Raw genomic sequence first — 19,915 nt, forward strand, 5'->3', positions numbered from 1 at the left:
TTATGGGATGAAAGACCCTAAGGTCAGGTTCACTTTCTCAGGGAAATATCTCAGCTTGAGACCTGGACCATAGAGAAGGTAAGGGAGTCAAGTAATAAGGCAGGAAGACAGGACAGTGCAGGAACCAGAGTGAAGAGTCCTTGGAGGTCCTGCAGGTCCAGAAGCCACAGGGGCTTTAAAGTAGTAGATCTTGGGGGTCAAAGTGATAGTGCACTGGTAGGGCATTTGCCAATCCCTGACGGACCCAAGTTTGATCCCTGGCATCCTATTTGGTCCCCCGAGTCTGTCAGGAGCAATTTCTGAGCACAGAGCCAGGAGTAAACACTGAGCATTGCTAGGTGTGATCCAAAAACCAATAAATAAATATAAGTAAATAAATAAATAAATAAAATAGTAGATCCTATGGTCTGAAAGAAGGGTGATAGAGACCAGCCAGATCACCGACGATCACAAAAAGCTGGTGAGACATGACTAAACTCATGTCTCAGTCACGAAGGGCGGGAAGTGGATGGATTTGAGATTTGTGTTGGGAATGGAGCCAACAGGTTTGTTAGGCGAAGGCTGGGGAGTCTGAGAGAGTTTTTGGGTGTTTGTGGGGATCAGTTAGAAGATGAGGCATGAGCTGAGGTGGGAAAGAGGAGGAGATTTTGGGCAGGACACCAAGCACATAGTTTAGGATCTCTCAGATGAGATGTTTTTGGACACAGAGAGATGAAACAGGAAATTGGATACAGAAGCACAGAGAGGGATGGGCTGGAAATATACATCTGAGTCACTGGCATATAGATGGTATTTAAAGCCACTCAATGGGATGAGATCACCTAGGGAGAGTCCAGATAGAAAAGGAGGGTCACAGCTCCCCTAGTTAGGAGTCCCCAAATGGGCACTGGAGAGTTAGGATTAGTGTCTAGAAGCAGAGGGGTGTGTACTGGAAGACAGAATGAGCCACCGGATCCAGCAAAATAAAGGTGATCTCCATCAGCGTGGTGAACGCAGTCCGGCCATGCATCAGATAGAATAAAGAGCAAGTAAGGGGGCTGCAGTGGACAGTCCCCAGGGGTCCTTCATTTCTGCTCTGTGGATGTGCAGCCTGAGTTCTGTTCCTGAGAACCTCTGAGACAGACGCTGAGCCTTGATTTCTTTCTAAGCCCAGCACCCCACTGGAGTGCAGACCTCACTTACTGGCCTTGTAAGTAGAAGGGTGAGTCATTGGCTGGATTAGAAAGGCCCTTTCCATGAGGGAGTGGGGTTGAATTTATTTGAGGCGATTGAGGAAACTGCAACATCAATTCCAAAGGCTAACAGCGTCACTCTCCTTTCCTAGCTAACCCCAAGAAACAACAGCAGGGCAGCCTGTAAGGAGCCTGGCCCAGAGCCAGAAACCAGGTGGCCTAATGTCTTTAACTCACCTGGGACTGTGGTTTCCTCACCTGGGACTGTGGTTTCCTCTTCCTCCAGAGCTGTGGAAAGAGGCACCAGAGCCAGAGGTCTATAGGTCCACCTCCACCTGCCTTTTGCCCTCTCTGGGTTGTTTATGTTGTTGTTATCTTTGTTTTGGCTTCTGGACCATACCTGCAATGAATGCCTAAGGTTTACTCCTGGGTCGGCACTCATGGATCACTCCTGGTAGGCTTGGGAGGACACTGTGGATTCCAGAGTTCTAACCTGGTTTTGTCATATACCTATAAAATCACTTTTTACTTTCATCTTTTCTGAGTTAATTAGCATAAATATCCTTAATTACCTCCAGGTGATTTATGTTAAACTCTAAGTAATAAAAGTGGCAGGGAAAGCAGCAGAGAGCTAGAAGCTTGGCTGGCTCAGTAATATCCAAGAAGCTGCTCAACAATGCCTGGCTAAAATGCATTTTTTCCTGTGACTCTGTATGGTTTCTTGTGTGCTGCTCCTTGCTGCCAACCTGTCCATTCCAGGGTCAGTACTCACACAAACATGACGAATACCACGAACTGCATTTGAGAGCCATGAACTCCTGGGAAACCAGCCAACATGCAAGCCCCAGAAGTTTCTCCACATGGCCTGGGTTGGCTCAAGGCTGGGTTTTGTTGTTAAAGAGAATGGCTTCCAATTGTTGTGAGAATGGGGCAGAGTCTCCCTGAGAACAGGTAAGGTGAGGCAGAGAGTTATGGATCTGCCAGAGGAATCTGTGGACTGAAGCCAAGGAGACCCCGAAGTGTCCTTTAACTTGAATGGACAGGGACCATATATGTGACAGACAGCTACCCTGGCCAATCAAAGTGGACCCGACTGACAGAATCCAGGGATGTGGCTCAGTGGCAGAGCATATTCCTCACATGTGTGAGGCCCAGAGTGTTTGTTTGGGGGCCACACCCAGTGGTGCTCAGGGCTTACTCTTGGCTCTGACCTCAGAGATCACTTCTAGCAGTGCTCAGGGGTATTGGGGTGCCAGGATTCAGCCCAGGTTGGACACATGCAAGGCAAGCATCCTGCCTGCTGCTGTACTACCACTCTGGTCTTTGCTCTTTTCTGTGTGTAGGGGGCCCACACCTGACTATGCTCAGGACTTACTTCTGGCTCTATACTCAGGCATTACTCCTTGCAGTCTTTTTTTTTTTTTTTTTTTTTTTTTGGTTTTTGGATCACACCCAGCAGCATTCAGGGTTTTGTGCTTGGGATCACTCCTGGTGGGGCTCAACTCCAGCATCCCATATGGTCCTCTGAGCCTGCCAGGAGTAATCCCTGAGATGCACCGGGTGTGCCCCCAACAACAACAAAACAAGAAAATGGACAGCTGTGGGTAGGACTCTGGTACACAGTCATCCCCTTGAGCCCCACCAGGAGTGATCCCAAGCACAAAACCAGGAGTAATCCCTGAGGAATACATCCTGAGTACCACTGGGTGTGCCCCCTAAAATAAGCAGAGAAAAGAGGGGACTGGAGAGAGGCTGTGGGATTGCCCCAGGGAAGCTCACCAACAAGGGCATCTTGTAAGAGAAGGCGCTCCTACAAGATGAACAGCGACATCTGACCACCTCCATGCTGCTCCCAGGCAGCTCCTCTTCCTATAGCACAGGACACGCCGGTAGCAAGAGCTTAAGGCAGGCCTTGTTTGGGTGGGAGCTGTCTTGAGGCGGGAAGAGGGGGATCAGGTGGCTGGTGTGGACATTGCTGCCACCTCGTGGACAAGTCTGCTACTTCTCGCGGTTTATAACTCCAGTGGAATTCTCTGAGCACTGAATTTTTGTTTTTCTGTTTGTTTGTTTTTGGGCCACACCCGGCGGCACTCAGGTTTTACTCCTGGCTCTGCGCTCAGAAATTGCTCCTGGCAGGTTCAGGGAATCATATGGGATGCTGGGGATCGAACCTGGATTTGTCCCGGGTTGGCAGCGTGCAAGGCAAACACCCTATCACTGTGCTATCACTCCAGCCCCCTATGAATTTTTGTATATTTTTAATTTATTTTTAGGCCACACCCAGCACTTAGGCTCTCGAGCCCCCGAGGTTGAAATTTTTTTTTAAATATTTTTGATATTTTACATACAGGGGTTACGCCTGGCTCTATGCTCAGAAATCACTCCTAGCAGGCTTGGGGGACCATATGAGATGCTAGGGATGGAACCCAGGTGGGCCAGGTGCAAGGCGAACATCCTACCCACTATGCTATCGTTCCAGCCCCACTGAGATCAGATCTTTAAATTTGTTTTTAATATTATGGTCTTGGGGCCACACCCAGCAATTCTCAGGAATTGTTCCTCGTTTTGGCAGGGCTCAGGGAAGTGACCATATGAGGTGCTGGTGATCAAATCACATTCAAAGAAAGTGAGATAATACAGTGAAGACAGTGTTTGCCTTGCACTTGGCTGATTCAGGTTCATTCCCCCAGCATTGCATATGGTCTCCAGAGCATTGTCAGGAATGATTCCTGAGTACAGAGCCAGGAGTAACTCCTGAACATCACTGAATGTGGTCCCAAAATAAAGTGCCCTACTTGCTATACTATTGCTCCAGCCCCATGGGGCTGATTTTGTAACCTGGGGGAGATTCCTTATCCCTAAATTTAGTGACACAGGCAGGGAAAAATACACAAACAAAAATATATGCATGTTGGGGAACAGAGTAATAGATAGCACAGTGGTAGGATGTGTTTGCCTTTCATGCAAACCATGACCATATGGTCCCCTGAGCCTATCAGGAGTGATTTCAGAGCACAGAGCCAGGAGTAACCCCTAAGCACTGCCAGGTGTGGCCTAAAAACCAAACACACGGGGCCGGAGAGATAGCATGGAGGTGAGGTGTTTGCCTTGCATGCAGGACAATGGTACCTAGCATCCCTATGGTCCCCCGAGCTTGCCAGGAGCAATTTCTGAGCTTAGAGCCAGAAGTAACCCCTGACTGCTGCCAGGTGTGACCTAAAAAACAAAACAAAAAAAAAAAAAACAAAAAAAACCAAACACACAAAAAAACAATATGGGCAGGTGCATTTGCCTTGCATGCGGCTGACCCAGGGTGGACCTGAGTTCAATCCCCAGCATCCCATATGGTCCCCCAAGCCAGGAGCAATACCTGAGCACATAGCAAGGAGTAATCCCTGAACATCATAGGGTGTGGCCCCAAAAAAACCACAAACAAAATAAAAAAGTATATGCATCTATGCATCTTAACTTTGTTAAGGAAAGTTCAAGGAATCAAGATTGCAGCCCAATGTGGATGGAACAGAAAAGAGTTTATTTGCATGGACCTACAGTTCAGTCAACCCTGCTTACCCTCAGTCTGAACAAAGGGTCCACTCCGTGTTTATGTCTTTAATGCAGAAGCAGATAAGCAAGCAAGCAGGCGGACTTACACAAGCTAAATTGCAGTTAAAGCTGATGTGGCTTTGAAGAACAAAGGGTTTTGCACTAGACTAAGTGTTTTTGCTTCAGTTTCTACACTTTGGTGATTTGGACCTTTCTTGTGCTTGAAATTCTTCATCACCGTCCTTCGCTTCCCCTTATGCCTGTCAATCTCTGCCCATTTCTCTCATGCCCAGATTTCCATCCATTTCCCTCACACTCCTTATCTAGGTTTTCTCTTCTGAGTAATGTGCGCAGAACCTACCTAAGGGTGGTGACCTTCAATGAATCAGTGTGAAGTGCTCAGCATAGACACAGGTAGCTAAGCAGTGCTACCCTGGAGAGGGAAAAAGACTTCCTCCCATCCCCACTCCCCCAAAAGGAAAGAAGCTCTTCAAATGCAGCTTCTAGGTTTTCAGCACAATTTGACATCAATTCCGGGCCACAAGTACATGCCAGCAGCCCAAAAGATGAAGCTGCTGTGGGTGCCAATCTCTCCCTTTGGGGGTAGGGATGAAGAACCCCACTTCTCAGCACATTCTCTTAGGATGGCTCTAGGCTATGACATCACAGAGCTCAGCCACAGACTTGGAGCCCCAGGGCCATGTGGCTGTGGCATTGGGTGTGGCTTGCTGGGCTGGGGGCTGTGGAAACAGGTAGGCATGTCCTGGGAGAGGAGAAAGGGAAGGAAGGCTTGGGGGAGGGCCAGTGGAAGGGTGCTAGGGGGTTCAGGCAGGCTGTTTGCTCTTTGCTCTCCACATTTGTCTCTTTCCTGGGGCCTTGTTGGAGACCTCATTAGCTGGAGAAGTTTCTGGAACCAAATATCAAGACCCTTCATATAGCCATAATAAGTCTATATGACCCAACAGGGTCCCAAGTCAGCCTCCACCTTTGGGAATGGGGTTCAGCATCTATTTGACGTTTGTCAAAGACTTTTACCTGGGTCCTCAGCACCCAGCCTGCAAAGTGCCAAGACCTTGGCCCTGCAAACAGAGTCTTCGCTATCACGCGACTTCTTCGATTACTCAGACTCAGACCAGGCCAGGCTTCTGACTGTGGCCAGGGTCATTGGTGAGAGACCCATCCTGTTTTTTAACTCAGGTACGAACTAGCGCGTGAGAGGGTTCCCTCTGGGCTGGACTAGCAAGCGTCCAACTCCCTCATTCCCTGCCCTGGTCAAGCAGGCTCTGGCTCCAGCTTCTTCAGTCAGATCCTGGTGGGCTCCCTGCTGGTGGCCTTCTTCTTTGTCCTCTTCCAGTTCTGCACACACATGTAAGCTGCTCTCCTGCCCCTGCCCGTCCACTGTCCACTTCCCAGTCTTTGGGGTGGCACCTTGTCACCTCTCACCTCTGATCTCTCTGTACTCCATAGGAGCTTCCAGAAAGGGGCTTAAGAGCTGAACTGTTAAGTGCCAAGCTAGCCTAGACTCATCCTGATGATTAAAAGTCCTGGTTTCTTTCTTCCCGGTGGCTGTGCCCTGTACAAGGACTTTGGGGGGCTACTTCTCTCCCTTCCCAGCCCTTCCCTCCTTCCCAACCCGAAGAAGCGGGTGAACAGAGGGCCTTGGTGGCGTTCACGCAGATCGGCTTTATTAGCGGTCTGGAAAGCACCTCCCAGGTCCCCCCACCCCAGACAGGAGGAAGCCTTGAGAGGTCTGTAGCACCAGGGACATGCCAGGGCCCCAGGGCAAAGTGCAGCCTCCAGGGGAAGTGATCAGGTGCGCCCCCCCTGCTGCCCTGGGGGTGCTCAGCACTGGGATGGACGGGCTGGGGCAGCAGACTCCAGTGAGCCCCCACCCTACCGACTAGTTGGATTAAATAAATTTGTCAGGCTGGCCTCCCGCGGAGAGGAGCAAGTAGTGGGGGTGATGAGTCCAAAGCGAGGCCAGGGGAGGGGGAGTTGGGGCGCCCTTCCCTCCCTCCCAGACGACAGGAGCTTAACGAGGAGTTTGCAGCAGGGGCTGGGATGGCCTTGGCAGCGGTGTCCCCCTTCTTAGACGCCTCTCTCTCCCCTTCCCGAGCCCTTTGGGAGCCCCCCCAGCCCCTCAGGAAGATGTCCTCCGCCGGCTGGTGGGTCGGTCGCGCTTCTGCTCCTCCAGGGCCGGGGGTCGGTGGTCTGAGAAGCGGGTGTGCAGGGCGGGTGCGCGGCCCTCAGCTCAGGCACTGTGGGGGGCGGCGGGGGCCCCTTCTCCCCATTTCCCACTCGGCTCGCCCGCTCCCCAGCCCCGGGGGGGGGCGTGCGTCTGTCCGTCCTGCTGCGGCCCTGGGGCGGCCCACCCCCGCCCGGCGGGCGCTGCGGATGGGGCGTCCCCGGGTCCCCCTCAGTCCTGGCTCTGGCCGGGGGAGGGCGGCGGGGAGCCGCGGGGCCGGAAGAGGCGGCAGGCCCCGCGGCAGATGAGGAAGAACCAGTAGAGCTGCGGAGCGAGCAGCAGCGCGGCGCCCAGGTTGACGTGCGCGGGCAGGGCGCGGGGCACGGCGAGCAGCGGCAGGCCGGCGTGGCGCCCGTAGGCCCAGTACAGGTAGGGGAAGAGCAGCACCCGGCAGCACAGGAAGCTCAGCAGCATCAGCGCGCCGTTCACCTTGTGCAGCAGCGTGTGCTGCTGCTTGTACTGCGGGGAGGGGAGGGGAGGGGCGGAGCGGGCGGGGGCGGAGGGGCGCGATTGGAGGAGGCGCGGCTTGGCCCGCCACGCCACGCCACGCCACGCCCTCCCAGGCCGGGTTCGAGACCCACGGACCCGCCTCCCTGCCTCCTCACTGCCCTGGCCCACAGCCCCACCATGCCCAGCCCCAGGGCCGGTCCTTTATTAACGTGTGTGTGTGTGTGTGTGTGTGTGTCTGTGTGTGTGGTGTGGTGTGGTGTGGTGTGTGTCTGTGTGTGTGTCTGTGTGTGTGTATTCACTCCTGGCAGGCTCATATTTGTGTGTGTGTGTGTGTGTGTGTGTCTGTGTGTCTTTGTGTTCACTCCTTTCAGACCTTTCCAGGGATCAAACCTGATTGGCCGCATGCAAGGCAAACGCCCTACCAGCTGTACTATCGCTCTGGCCCTTAACTTTAATTTTTTTAGTTTATTTGTTTTGAACCACACCCGGGGATATTCCTGACTCTGCACTCAGGATTACTCCTTGGTAGTGCTTAGGGGCTCCTATGGAATGCTGAAGCTAGAACCTAGGTTTTTCTGGGACAAAGTAAATACCCCACCTGCTCTGACCCCGTGAAGAGTCCTTTAAAGAACCCCCTCCCTAGATCCCTGCAGGACACTGTCCTGTCCCCTCCCCTCCATCTCCTCTTACCTGGATGAGAATCTTGCCAAGGCAGACGAAGGGGGTGCTGACCTCTGCCATCAGCAAGCAGCCTAGGAAAAAATCTCCCTTGCCCTGACGCCACACCTTCAAGGGGAGAGCAAAGGCCCAGGCTCAGGTGTGCAGGTGGGTAGGGTGAGACTTGGGCTGAGGCCTACACTCACTCCCTGTCACCCTTTGGAGAAAGTCTGAAGCTCTTTGGGGGTTGGACACCATGGGTGGGGTAGGGATCTCCCTCCAGCAATCCTGCCCTTAGACTAGCAGCCTCACCTTGCAAGCAGAGTGACAGGTGCAGCCCGATAGTCCAGGCCAGGCCAAGCCCAGCTGCTCTTGCTGCCTAGGGCTGGTTGAGGCTCAGAAAACCCAGTGTGGGGGGGCAGGCCTGCCTCCCTCTATGGACCCCCTTCTGCTAGGACAGGCTCCCAGCACTCCAACTTACCACAGATAGCGGGAAGCACACGAGCACCATGACGGCGTGGTGGAGCACCATGAGGAACTCCTTGTGCAGGTAGCCACGCACCACAGCCCAGGTGCTGCCAGGGGCTCTGGGACCCCCTTCATCCCCTCCATGACCCTTGACTTGATGTTTGTGCCAATGACAGAGGAACATGGCATAGATGTCGTAGATGAAGTACGGCACTGCGAACTGCGTGTAGGCAGAGGAGAGCCAGTGCCTGCCAGGCAGAGAGAGAGAGATCAAGGGGAGAACTAATGGGCGAATCCGAATTCAAGTGACTGGCAACAAAATACCACAACCCTAAGACAAATGGGGACTCTCGAGTAACAAGATGGGACTCAAGGGGAGAGCAGGACAGATGTGTCTAAGTTGGCACCATCATACAGCCACTTGGTACAGGATTCATTGCCAGCATTCAGATATACACTGCCTGACTTCATTCATTTGTTCACCCAGGCACATTCACTTGTCATTCATTCATTCATTCATTCACTTGCTTGCTCCATGCTGTGATAAATATGGTGGCAAAAATAAAGAAACCTGGGCCCGGAGAGATAGCACAATGGTGTTTGCCTTGCAAGCAGCCGATCCAGGACCTAAGGTGGTTAGTTCAAATCCCGGTGTCCCATATGGTCCCCCGTGCCTGCCAGGAGCTATTTCTGAGCAGACAGCCAGAAGTAACCCCTAAGCACCACCAGGTGTGGCCCAAAAACCAAAAAAAATAAATAAAAATAAAAATAAATAATAATAATAATAATAATAATAATAATAAAGAAAGAAACCTGGAGCAGGAATTCAGGAGTGATGGTACAGTGGGTAGGGCATTTGCTTTGCACATGCCGGCTTGTGTTCAATCCCCATTCCCATATGTTTCCCTAAGCAACACCAAAAATAATTTCTGAGTGCAAAGCCAGGAGGAATCCATAAGTATCATTGGGTGTGTCCCCAAAAAAGACCACTTATCTAAAATAAGTGTTGAAGGGCTGAAGTGATAGCAAGCCAGTAGAGCATTTGAATTGCACTCAGCTGATCTAGGACCAACAGGGTCCTATCCCCGCATCCCAATTGGTCCCCTGAGCCTGCCAGGAACAGAAACGATTTCTGAGTGCAGAGACTGGAGTAACCCCTGGCACCACCGGATGTGGCCCCAAAACAAAACAAAAAATCACAAGTGTTAATAGTGCCAGAGTAATAGTATAGCAGCTAGAGCATTTGCCTTGCATGTGGTCAACCTAGGTTTGATCTCTGGTGTCCCATATGGTCCCCTGTGCACCACCAGAAATAATTCCTGGATGCAGAGTCAGGAGTATCCCTAAGCCAGAAATAACCTGGAGGGCCCCCAAAAAAGCAAAAAGAAACCAGGGCTGAAGAGATGGTACAAAGGTTAAGGCACTTGCCTATCATGTAAGTGGGGACACTAAAGCCCAGGTCTTGGCACCACATATACTTCCCAAAGTACCACCAGAAGTGATTCATGAGCACATCCAGGTGTGGCACAAAAACAAAAGGGAGAGACCAAAAGAGAATCACAGACTAGGGGCCAGAGCAATAGCACAGCAGGTAGGGCATTTGCCTTGCATGCGACTGATCCGGGTTCAATCCCTAGCACCCCATACGGTTACACAAGCCCACCAGGAGTGATTTCTGATTTACAGAACCAGGAGTAACCCCTGAGCACTGTCGGGTGTGCCCCCTCCAAAAAACAAAATAATGGGGCCGGAGAGATAGGAGGTAAGGTGTTTGCCTTACATGCAGAAGAATGATGGTTCGAATCATGGCATCCCATATGGTCCCCCGAGCCTGCCAGGAGCGATTTTTGAGCGTAGAGCCAGGAGTAACCCCTGAGTGCTGCTGGGTGTGACCAAAAAAACAAACAAACAAACAAACAAAAATAAAAAATTCCAAAAATAATAATAATAGGGGCCAGAGAGATAGCATGGAGGTAAAGTGTTTGCCTTGCATGCAGAAGGTTGGTGGTTCAAATCCAGGCATCCCATATGGTCCCATGAGCCTGCCAGGAGCGATTTCTGAGCATAGAGCCAGGAATAACTCATGAAAGCTGCTGTGTGTGACCCAAAAACCAAATTAAATAAAATAATAATAAAATAATAATCACAAAAAAATAATAATCACAAAATAAAGGGACCTGAAAAGAAAGCTGGAGTATAACAATAAGGAGCGCAGGTCTGAGACAAGGGACATCGGGACAAGCAGCAGCATGAGAGGTGAGTGGTGGCACATGATAAAAGCCTCACACACGGGGCTGGAGAGATAGCATGGAGGTAAAGCGTTTGCCTTTCATGCAAGAGGTCATCGGTTCAAATCCCAGCGTCCCATATGGTCCCCTGTGCCTGCCAGGAGCAATTTCTGAGCATGGAGCCAGGAGTAACCCCTGAGCACTGCCGGGTGTGACCCAAAAACCACAAAAAAAAAAAAAAAAAAAAAAAAAAAAAAGCCTCACACACTCGGTCCCTTCTCTCCTCACCAAGACAACGAAGAGATGTGCAGGACAGTCGGAACATAGAGAGGAGGCAGTGATTGCCTCCGTTATACAGATGAGGAAATGGAGGAATCAATGTGAGAAGGTGGGGCCATAGCCCTGATCTTAGCCAGCTGGCCTGATCAGGCAGGCAGGCCCTGGAGGGGAAAGGACTGCTGCTCCACTAGACATGGACCCATCTCCATGTTTTCAGGTCCAGCCAAGTGTCCAGGAGAAAGATGCTGAGTAAAGGAAGCCCAGAGCAGAAAAAGTTCTCTGTGTTCTGAGAATAAACAAAATAGAAAAGTGCAGGAATATGCAATATTGCTTTTCTCTTCTGAGTCAGCACAACAGTACTTTCCCTTAAACTCTGGGCTCCAGTGACAGGGCGGGGGCGGGAATGGAGGTCAGAGGCAAGGTGGGAGGAATGGCCCAGCTAGGTGAAGGGATGAAAGCAAATAGGCAGAGGTGGCACCAAGAAAGTCTGGGAGTGGGCCGGGCGGTGGCGCTGGAGGTAAGGTGCCTGCCTTGCCTGCGCTAGCCTAGGACGGACCGCGGTTCGATCCCCCGGCGTCCCATATGGTCCCCCAAGAAGCCAGGAGCAACTTCTGAGCGCATAGCCAGGAGTAACCCCTGAGCGTCACAGGGTGTGGCCCAAAAAAAAAAAACCAAAAAAAAAAAAAAAAAAAGAAAGTCTGGGAGTAATAAAAGGAAGTGAGGTGGGTTGGAGAGATAGCATGGAGGTAAGGTGTTTGCCTTTCATGCAGAAGGATGGTGGTTTGAATCCCAGCATCCCAGATGGTCCCCTGTGCCTGCCAGGGGCAATTTCTGAGCATAGAACCAGGAGTAACCCCTGAGCGATGCCGGGTGTGACCCAAAAACAAAACAAAAACAAAAACAAAAAAGAAGGGAGTGGATAGAAGAAGGCTGGATAGAAGAAGTACGCCCTGGGGAAAGAGGCTGGAAGGAGGCCACTGGTCTATGGGGTGACCAGAAAGAGCTGTTGGGACACATGTTGGAGCCTGACCAGGAGGGCAAGGGAGAGAGGAATGGGGACAGCAGCCTATTAGAAAAGGGAGAACAAACAAGTAAATATAAAAGAAAAAGAAAAGGGAGAACAGGCAGAGCCCCAGTGGAAAGTGGAACAAAACTAAGGTAGGGGCACTACAGAGTGGTCAGAGAAAAGTCAGAACTGGGGCATGAACACAGCTCAAGGTTCTGAAACATATGCTTGGTGGGGAGAGCGGAGTTCAGATTATGACAAGTCCCTAGAGTATCCCAGGAGTGATCTCCAAGCAGAGAGCTGGGAGTAGGCCCTGAATACCCCCAGAGGTGGAAAAAGAAGAAAGAAGAAAAGGAGAGGGACTAGAGCAATAGAACAGCAGGTAAGGAGTTTGTCTTCATGAACACACACATACTCAATCCCTGCCATCCCTGAGCCACCAGGAGTAATTCCTGAACAAAGAACCAGGTGTGGCCCAAAAACCAAAAAGAAAGAAGAAAAGGAGAAAGAAAGAAAAAAGAAAGAAAGAAGGAAAGAGAAAGAGAAGAAAGGAAAGAAAGAAAGAAAAAGAGAAAGAAAAAGAGAAAGAAAAGAAAGGGGGGCCAAAGCAGTGGCATGGAGTGGTAAGGAGTCTGCCTTGCATCGCTAGCCTAGGACGGACCGTGGTTCAATTCCCCAAGTCAGGAGCAATTTCTGAGCGCACAGCCAGGAGTAACCCCTGAGCATCACTGGGTGTGGCCCCTCCCCCCCAAAAAAAGAAAGAAGAGAAATAAATAGCACAGCATTGGGGCCGAGTGGTGGCGCAGCAGTAGGGCGTTTGCCTTGCATGCAGCTGACCAAAGATGGGCCGTATTTCAATCCTCAGATTCCAATATGGTCCCCCAAACTAGGAGCGATTTCTGAGCTCATAGCCAGGGGTAACCCCTGAGTGTCACCAGGTATGGCCCAAAAAAAAAAAAAAAAAAAAAGGCACAGTATAGAGCATTTGTGTTTGCCTTGTGCAAAGGCCTACCCCAGTTAGATACCTGGCATTCATATTATCCCCAAACTGACCAGGAGAAATTTTCTAAGCACAGAGCCTGGTGTAGAATCTGAACACTGCTGGGTGTTTTTCCCGCCCCCCCCCCATAAAAAGAAAGAGAGGGCTAGAGTGATAGCACAACGGATAGAGCGTTTGCCTTGCATGCAGCCGACCGGGTTTTATCCCAGCATCCCATATGGTCCCCCAAGCCTGCCAGGAGTGATTTCTGACCACAGAGCCAAGAATAATCCCTGAGCACTGCCACCAGGTATGGCCAAAAAAAAAAAAAAAAAGAGAGAGAGAGAGGTGAAAGAGCAGGGAGTGATCTGAAAGTCAGCCTCAACAAGACGACAGGGCATGGGGAATCCCTTGTCGTGGGGAGCCAAGATCCTAGGTCATACTGTGAAGGGTTAAAGCCATCCCATCTCTCCACAACCAGGTGCTCAGAAGCAGGCACAGCTGTTTTCCTGGATTAACCCTGATCCTCTAGTGCACTTGAGGATTATGAGGGCCAAGATACAGACCCGGGCTGGGAACTACCATCAGTGCTGGAGGTGACCCCATAAGAACACAGGAGGAATCAGAGCAAAGCAAGCCAGGCTCCTGGGTGCAGGAGGGTGCAGACAGGAAGAAGCTAAGGGGGCTCTCCTGGGAAAGGTCCTGGAGAGGGACCCCTGTGAGCCAGAACTGCACCTTCCACCCCATTCTCCGCCCCCATCACAGCAGCCCTTCCAGGCAGGGACAGATGTGGGGATTCACCCTGACCAGAGACACACACATACTGCAAGGATAGTGGCCACCAACGATGAAGCGCAGGGCCAGAAGCTACGCTCCGGACATTATCAGCACCTATACAGATACCCTCCATCTGCCTCAGGTCACCTCGGCCGGGACGTCAGCACCACGGACAGCGCCCTCCTCCCTCGTGGGCCCCACCTCCCCGACCGGCTGTTTTGGCAAGCGCCAGACACTGCAGCGGCTGGCAGTGCCAAATTCTGGCCGCTCCCCCCCCCCCCCCACTGCCTAACCGCTAGTGGCCTTGTTTGTGTCATCTCTCTTCTCCCGGAATCAGGGAGGAGGCGACAGTGATTCTGGCGTGCGAAGGGACGCAGCCACTTTGGGTGCTGTTGGAAACGCCAGCGGGTGGAAGGGAGGCTGGAGACAGGGGGGGATACCAGCCTGGAGGCCACTAACCTCCGATGCAGGAGGCGGGGAAGCCCAGGGGAGCCTCGGATCTCCTCCTGCCTCTGACCTTTAAGGACAGGACGTAGATAAATTTATCTCTAGGTGTTGAGTTGCAGCTACTGCAGTTAACTTGCTCAAGCCCAAGGGAAGGACTTGGGGACCACTGAGGGCGCCCCATAGGAGGTCCGGGGCTGTCAGATCCTCGCACGTACACACACCACGCGTGCACACACACACGCACACACACACACGCAAACCCATACATGCACACGGGCGCGCAGGCTGCGGCTACTTACTGGTCATCGATGATATGCTTACAGGAGGTGGAGACAATGTAGCCGGCGGTAGAGGCCATGACGGCCTGGACAGAGGACACCAGCCTGCCGGGAAGGAGGGGCAGAGCGAGAGAGGTGCCCTGGGTCCCCAACTTTACAGACCCTGCCCTCCTCCTGCACCCCCTCATCCCATCCGTTCAACTACTCAGAGCACCCTGCTGCCTCCCTCCATGAGACATAGAAGGAAGGACCCTGCAGGGCGACTGATCCCAGGGCAGGGTCGCGGGGGGAGGGGGGGCTAGGTCTGTGTCCGCACCCCCGGGGCCCATCCCTGAATGCCCGCGGCCACTTTCCCGCCCAGCGTGGCCACCTGGCAGCCCTGGAGGTCCGCCTCTGCGCCCGCCCGTGCCCATGACAGCCGCGGGGGGCTGGTCCCTCGCACCCTGGAGAGCGGGCGGGTGGGCAGGGGACTGGGAAGCCGGAGGCTGCGCTCCTCTCCCTGGCAGATGGCGGGGCCGCGAGGAGGCCCCCCGGGACCCGGCAGGCGGTGCCCCGGGCGGGAGGCCACCCGTCGCCGTGCAGCCCCGCTTGCCCACGGGGGCGCCCTGGCTGGGCCTGAGCGAGCGGGGACCCCGTTACCTGGCCGAGACAATGACCGCGTCGGCCTCGTCCCAGCGCAGCCGGGGCAGCCGCTGGAGCGTGTTCTTGGAGAGGAGGAAGAGTCCGGGGAACACCACGCCCCCGGCCACCATGGGGGTCAGCATGGTGCGAGGCTGCGGGCGGGCGGGCGGGCGGGCGGCGCGGTGCGGGGACGGGCGGGCGGGCGGAGGCGCGACCGCACAAAGGGGCCGGGCCGGGCCGGGCCGGGCCGAGCGGGCTGCGGGCCGAGGACGCGCGCGCCAGCCGCAGGAGCCAGCCAGCCAGCCAGCCGAGCCGGGGCGCGGGGCAGGGCAGGGCAGGAGGACCGACGGGTGGGGAGGAGGAGGAGGAGGAGGAGCGGGAGGGGAGGCGCAGGTGGGGGTCTTACGCGGGCGCGGGAGGCGGGGTGCGGGCGGGGGTGGGACCGAGCAGCGCCCGAAGCGGGGTGGGGGGGGCCGGGCCGCGGTCCTGGTCCTGAGTCAGCGCGCGGGGACCCCGCGCCCGGCTCGGACTGCCCCGGGCATTCCGGGGAGCCCGCGCGCCCAGCCCCGGCCCCCTCTCTTCGACCCGATCCCAGACTCGGGACCTGCGGCAGCGGCAGCGTCGCCCCACGCAGCTCTGAGCCACCGTGGCTGCGACAGAACTGGGGGGAGCAGGGATGAGATAGGGGGAGGCCCTTAAAGAGACCGCAGCGCCTCGGGGGGGTGGTGGCGGGGTGGGGGCCCCAAAGACGCCGGGGAGGAGCTCAGAGCCCCTGTTCCCCTCCCTGCACGGCTGTTCCCTCCCCTCCACACCTGCAGAGAGTCCTGGGGACCCCCCTCCGCTGGAGCGAGCGCGAGAGAGGGGTGCAGGTTGCTATATAAGCCACCTCAGCATAGTGTCCTTAGGGGCTCAGACTCCCCCAATCTCTCCCTCCAAGGGTGGGAGGCCTCTCGCCAACCTGGAAGCAGGGCCCATCCTAGCAGTGATGGTGTAGGGAAGGGATCTCTCAAAGTCTAGAAATGGCCCTGAGGCAGTGAGTGACCCTTGCCAAGGTCACACAGATTTTTTTGGTTTTGTCTTTTTTTTGGTGGGGGGCTATACCCAGCGGTGCTCAGGGCTTCTTTCTGACTCTGCACTCAAGAATCGCTCCTGGTGGGCTCAGGAACCACATGGGATGTTGGGGATCAACCCAGATCAGCCACTTACACACCGCAAAAAGAAACATAAACAGACCAAAAAAAAAAAAAAAAGGTATTCCCGGTTCAAGGTTATCAGAGAGAGTCCTGAGCAATAGCAGAGTGCCCGCCCACTCCACCACCACCACCACCACCGCTTGACTTCCATAGGGTTGACTGACTCAGGTTCAATCCCTAGCATCCTATATGATCCCCTACCCCTGCCAAGAGTAATTCCTGAGTGCAGAGCCTGGAGTAACCCCTGAACATCACTGGGTGTGGTCCCCAAACAAAAACAAACACCTGAAGGTATCAGAGTGAAAGTGACTCAGGGTCTGAGAGGAGGGTGGTTACCTGACCCTTCAGCAAACCCTGGAATCTGGCCCAACCTAGGCCCGCCCCTGTGCTCTGGGTTGCTCTGGGTTGCTCTGGGCTGCTCCGGGCTACTCTGCTCTGCTTGAGGCTGCAGGCCTCTGTCCTCCCTCAGCACCAGCCACTCTTTCTCTCATCGGGTAGGTGCAAGTCACTTTCCTCACACTCCCTGAAAGAGGACCTCAAGATGGACTGTCTCAAAGGCCTAAATGTCACTGGTCCGGTATGTTCACTAGGGTCACACTGCATGTCACAGACCACTCCCATCCAACAAGATCCCTCCTGTCTGCTGCCCTCCCTGGCCTCCCTGTAATTTGACTTTCAGTCCTGAACCCAACTGTCCTCCAGATCTGCACGGCCTGGTGCCTACTACCCAAACCACAGCCTGGTTTACAGGCTTGCCTTAAAATACATCTCAGTCATCAACCTACTCTCAAAAGCTTGGCTTAGCTCTGAGCCATTATCCTGCCCAAGATGCTGAAGGCTGCGATTTGCTACTTTGTGCTGCTCCCTGGTGGTATGATATGGGATAGACTCAGAGTTTCAATTCTTAGCCTAGAGTCAGACATTTTAGAGGTGAGAATGGACTTCAGCTTGCTGACCCCAAGGCTTCGCTCACTGGAATCAGACGTCCAACTTTTCCCAGTGCTTGCTATAGGCATGGCACTGGACAGATGGATTTGGTGTTTTGTTTTCTTTGGGTCACAATCAGCTGTGCTCAGGACTTAGTCCCCTCAGGGATCACTCCTGGCTGGGCTCTGAGGATCACTTCGGGTAAATGCTGTATATCCACCAAAAGGTGTTTTTTTTTTTTTTTTTTTTTTTTTTGGTTTTGTTTTTGGGTCACACCCGGCACTGCTCAGGGATTATTCCTGGCTCTATGCTCAGAAATCGCCCCTGGCAGGCACAGGGAATCATATGAGATGCCTGGATTCTAACCACCGTCCTTCTGCATGAAAGGCAAATGCCTACCTCCATGCTATCTCTCCGGCCCCGGGTTTTGTTTTATTTTTGTTTGTTTGTTTGTTTGTTTGTCATGCTTATTTTACCTTCCCAGACAGAAGTATCTTTGTTTTATGGCAAGAAATTGAGGCTTGGGAGGGAAAACACAAAAAAGCTAGATTTCAAATCCATGTTTGTATAAATCTTAAGCCACAAGTAAGATCCTGGGAACTAGTTCAAAGGGGGAAGAGCATATACCTCCCTTGTGCAAGGCCCCCCACATTCAATCCCCAGCACTGACTGGCCTCCCTCAGCACCACTGGGCTTGGCCAGAACCTCTGGGACAAGCAGTACCTCATTACTAGGTTAAGCAGCAAACTATGAACCTTCATTTCCAGGTTTAGGATCGCAGGAGTGGGTCCTGAGTCTCTGAGCCCCAATAGAGAGGTTCCCCACAATAAGGATATAAAGGGATAGAATGAGGGCAAACTACAGGACAAAACTGAGAGAATAAACTTGGTCTCAGAAAGTGGCTCCACTGTGCATGATGTAAATTAAACCTAAAGGGGCCCTTTAGGTTTGTTGTTTGCTTGTTTGGGGGTCATCCCCCACTGTGCTCAGAGTTTATTCCTAGCTCTGCATTTAATTTCTGGCAGGTCTTGAAGTTGGCCATGTTTAAGAACCCAGCTTAACCATGTGTAAAACTCTCTCTGGCCCAGGTTTGGTTTCGTTTTTTTTGTTTGTTTGTTTGTTTGTTTTGTTTTTGTTTTTGGGCCACACCTGGCAGTGCTCAGGGCTTACTCCTGGCTGTCTGCTCAGAAATAGCTCCTGGCAGGCACGAGGGACCATATGGGACACCGGGATTCGAACCAACCACCTTTGGTCCTGGATCGGCTGCTTGCAAGGCAAACACCGCTGTGCTATCTCTCCGGGCCCTTGGTTTCGTTTTTACTGTACTATGTGTTGGACCAGATCTCACTCATATAAGGCCTGGGCTTTGCTGCTGAGCTACATGCCTGGCCTAACAGAGACATTTTTCCTTTTTCTACTTTTGGGTCCACACATGCCAATGCTCAGGGTTTATTCCTGGCCCTGCATTCAAGAATTATTCCTGGGGGCCGGAGAGATAGCATGGAGGTAAGGCGTTTGCCTCTCATGCAGGAGGTCATCGGTTCGAATCCTGGCGTCCCATATATGGTCCTCCCGTGCCTGCCAGGAGCAATTTCTGAGCCTGGAGCCAGGAATAACCCCTGAGCACTGCCGGGTGTGACCCAAAAACCACAAAAAAAAAAAAAAAAAAAGAATTATTCCTGGTGGTGCACAGGAGACCATTTGGGTTGCCAGGGATTGATTTTGGTTTTTGATTGTGGGCCACACCCAATGGCACTCAGGGGTTATTTCTGGCCCTGCACTCAGAAATCACTCCTGGCTGGGGGTCAGAGTGATAGCACAGCAGTAGGGCATTTGTCTTGCATGCTGCTGACCTGGGATGGACCTGGGTTCGATCTTCGACATCCCATATGGTTCCCTGAGCTTGCCAGGAGCGATTTCTGAGTGCAGAGCCAGGAGTAACCCCTGAGTATTGCCAGGTGTGGTCCAAAAGCCAAAAAAAATGGCTTCTGGCAGTCTCAGGGGACCATATGGAATGCCAAGGATTGAACATGGGTAGGTTGCATCAAGGTAAATAAATTTCCTACCCATTGTGCTATCACTCTGACCTACTGCCAGGGATAAACCTGGGTAAACTGCATGCAAGGCATACACCTTTCCTGCTATGTTCTCTGGCCTAAGAGACAATTTTCTTTTTTTGTTTTGTTTTTTTTTTTTTTGTTTTGTTTTTGGGCCACACCTGTTTGATGCTCAGGGGTTACTCCTGGCTATGCGCTCAGAAGTCGCTCCTGGCTTGGGGGGACCATATGGGACGCCGGGGGATAGAACCGCAGTCCGTCCTAGGCTAGCGCTTTTAAGGCAGACACCTTACCTCTAGCGCCACCTTCTCGGCCCCTAAGAGACAATTTTCTTAATTCTCTAGGAACTCGCCTGGACACCCAAATAAATGCCACCTCTGCCGGCTTCCCCTAAGGTCTAATGACAACTCACGTGGATATCAGACTTGGTCGGATCAACCATACAGTTCAGAAAAAGGGACCAATATATCCTAATAAATATAAATTTTTATTTGTCTAGGAACTAGTATAGTGTTGACCCTATTGTCTTATTGTGGAGGTGTTTGGTCCACACCTAGTGGCACTCAGGGCTTACTCCTGGCTCCACAG

The 19,915-nt window shown here is 52.9% G+C and overlaps 2 protein-coding genes across 2 annotated transcripts; one reads left to right on the forward strand and one right to left on the reverse strand.

Annotated features, from left to right (window-relative positions):
- Positions 1–4,683: 4,683 nt before the first annotated feature.
- On the reverse strand, positions 4,684–15,326 carry TLCD3B (TLC domain containing 3B). The gene is made up of 5 exons (XM_049787823.1): positions 15,169–15,326; positions 14,551–14,634; positions 8,549–8,783; positions 8,101–8,196; positions 4,684–7,419 (listed from the first exon to the last, which is right to left on the reverse strand). Exons 1-5 carry the CDS (start codon positions 15,291–15,293, stop codon positions 7,132–7,134), a joined length of 828 nt encoding a protein of 275 aa, XP_049643780.1. The 5' UTR covers positions 15,294–15,326; the 3' UTR covers positions 4,684–7,131.
- On the forward strand, positions 5,669–6,204 carry C15H16orf92 (chromosome 15 C16orf92 homolog). Its single transcript, XM_049788134.1, has 3 exons — positions 5,669–5,912; positions 5,996–6,083; positions 6,183–6,204. Exons 1-3 carry the CDS (start codon positions 5,669–5,671, stop codon positions 6,202–6,204), a joined length of 354 nt encoding a protein of 117 aa, XP_049644091.1.
- Positions 15,327–19,915: the final 4,589 nt, after the last annotated feature.

This window comes from Suncus etruscus, chromosome 15 (assembly GCF_024139225.1).
Source record: "Suncus etruscus isolate mSunEtr1 chromosome 15, mSunEtr1.pri.cur, whole genome shotgun sequence".
Classification (NCBI taxonomy): Eukaryota; Metazoa; Chordata; class Mammalia; order Eulipotyphla; family Soricidae; genus Suncus; species Suncus etruscus.

Bases quoted from the DNA above. Each gene is read 5' to 3' on its own strand.
- C15H16orf92 (XM_049788134.1), top strand. From the start codon at position 5,669: ATGACCCAACAGGGTCCCAAGTCAGCCTCCACCTTTGGGAATGGGGTT. The intron at 5,913-5,995 runs GTACGAACTAGC...CTGGTCAAGCAG, and splicing joins CATCCTGTTTTTTAACTCAG to GCTCTGGCTCCAGCTTCTTC. The intron at 6,084-6,182 runs GTAAGCTGCTCT...TGTACTCCATAG, and splicing joins TTCCAGTTCTGCACACACAT to GAGCTTCCAGAAAGGGGCTT.
- TLCD3B (XM_049787823.1), bottom strand. From the start codon at position 15,293: ATGCTGACCCCCATGGTGGCCGGGGGCGTGGTGTTCCCCGGACTCTTC. The intron at 14,635-15,168 runs GTAACGGGGTCC...CCTTCCCGGCAG, and splicing joins GCGGTCATTGTCTCGGCCAG to GCTGGTGTCCTCTGTCCAGG. The intron at 7,420-8,100 runs GTAAGAGGAGAT...CCCTCCCCGCAG, and splicing joins TTGGCAAGATTCTCATCCAG to TACAAGCAGCAGCACACGCT.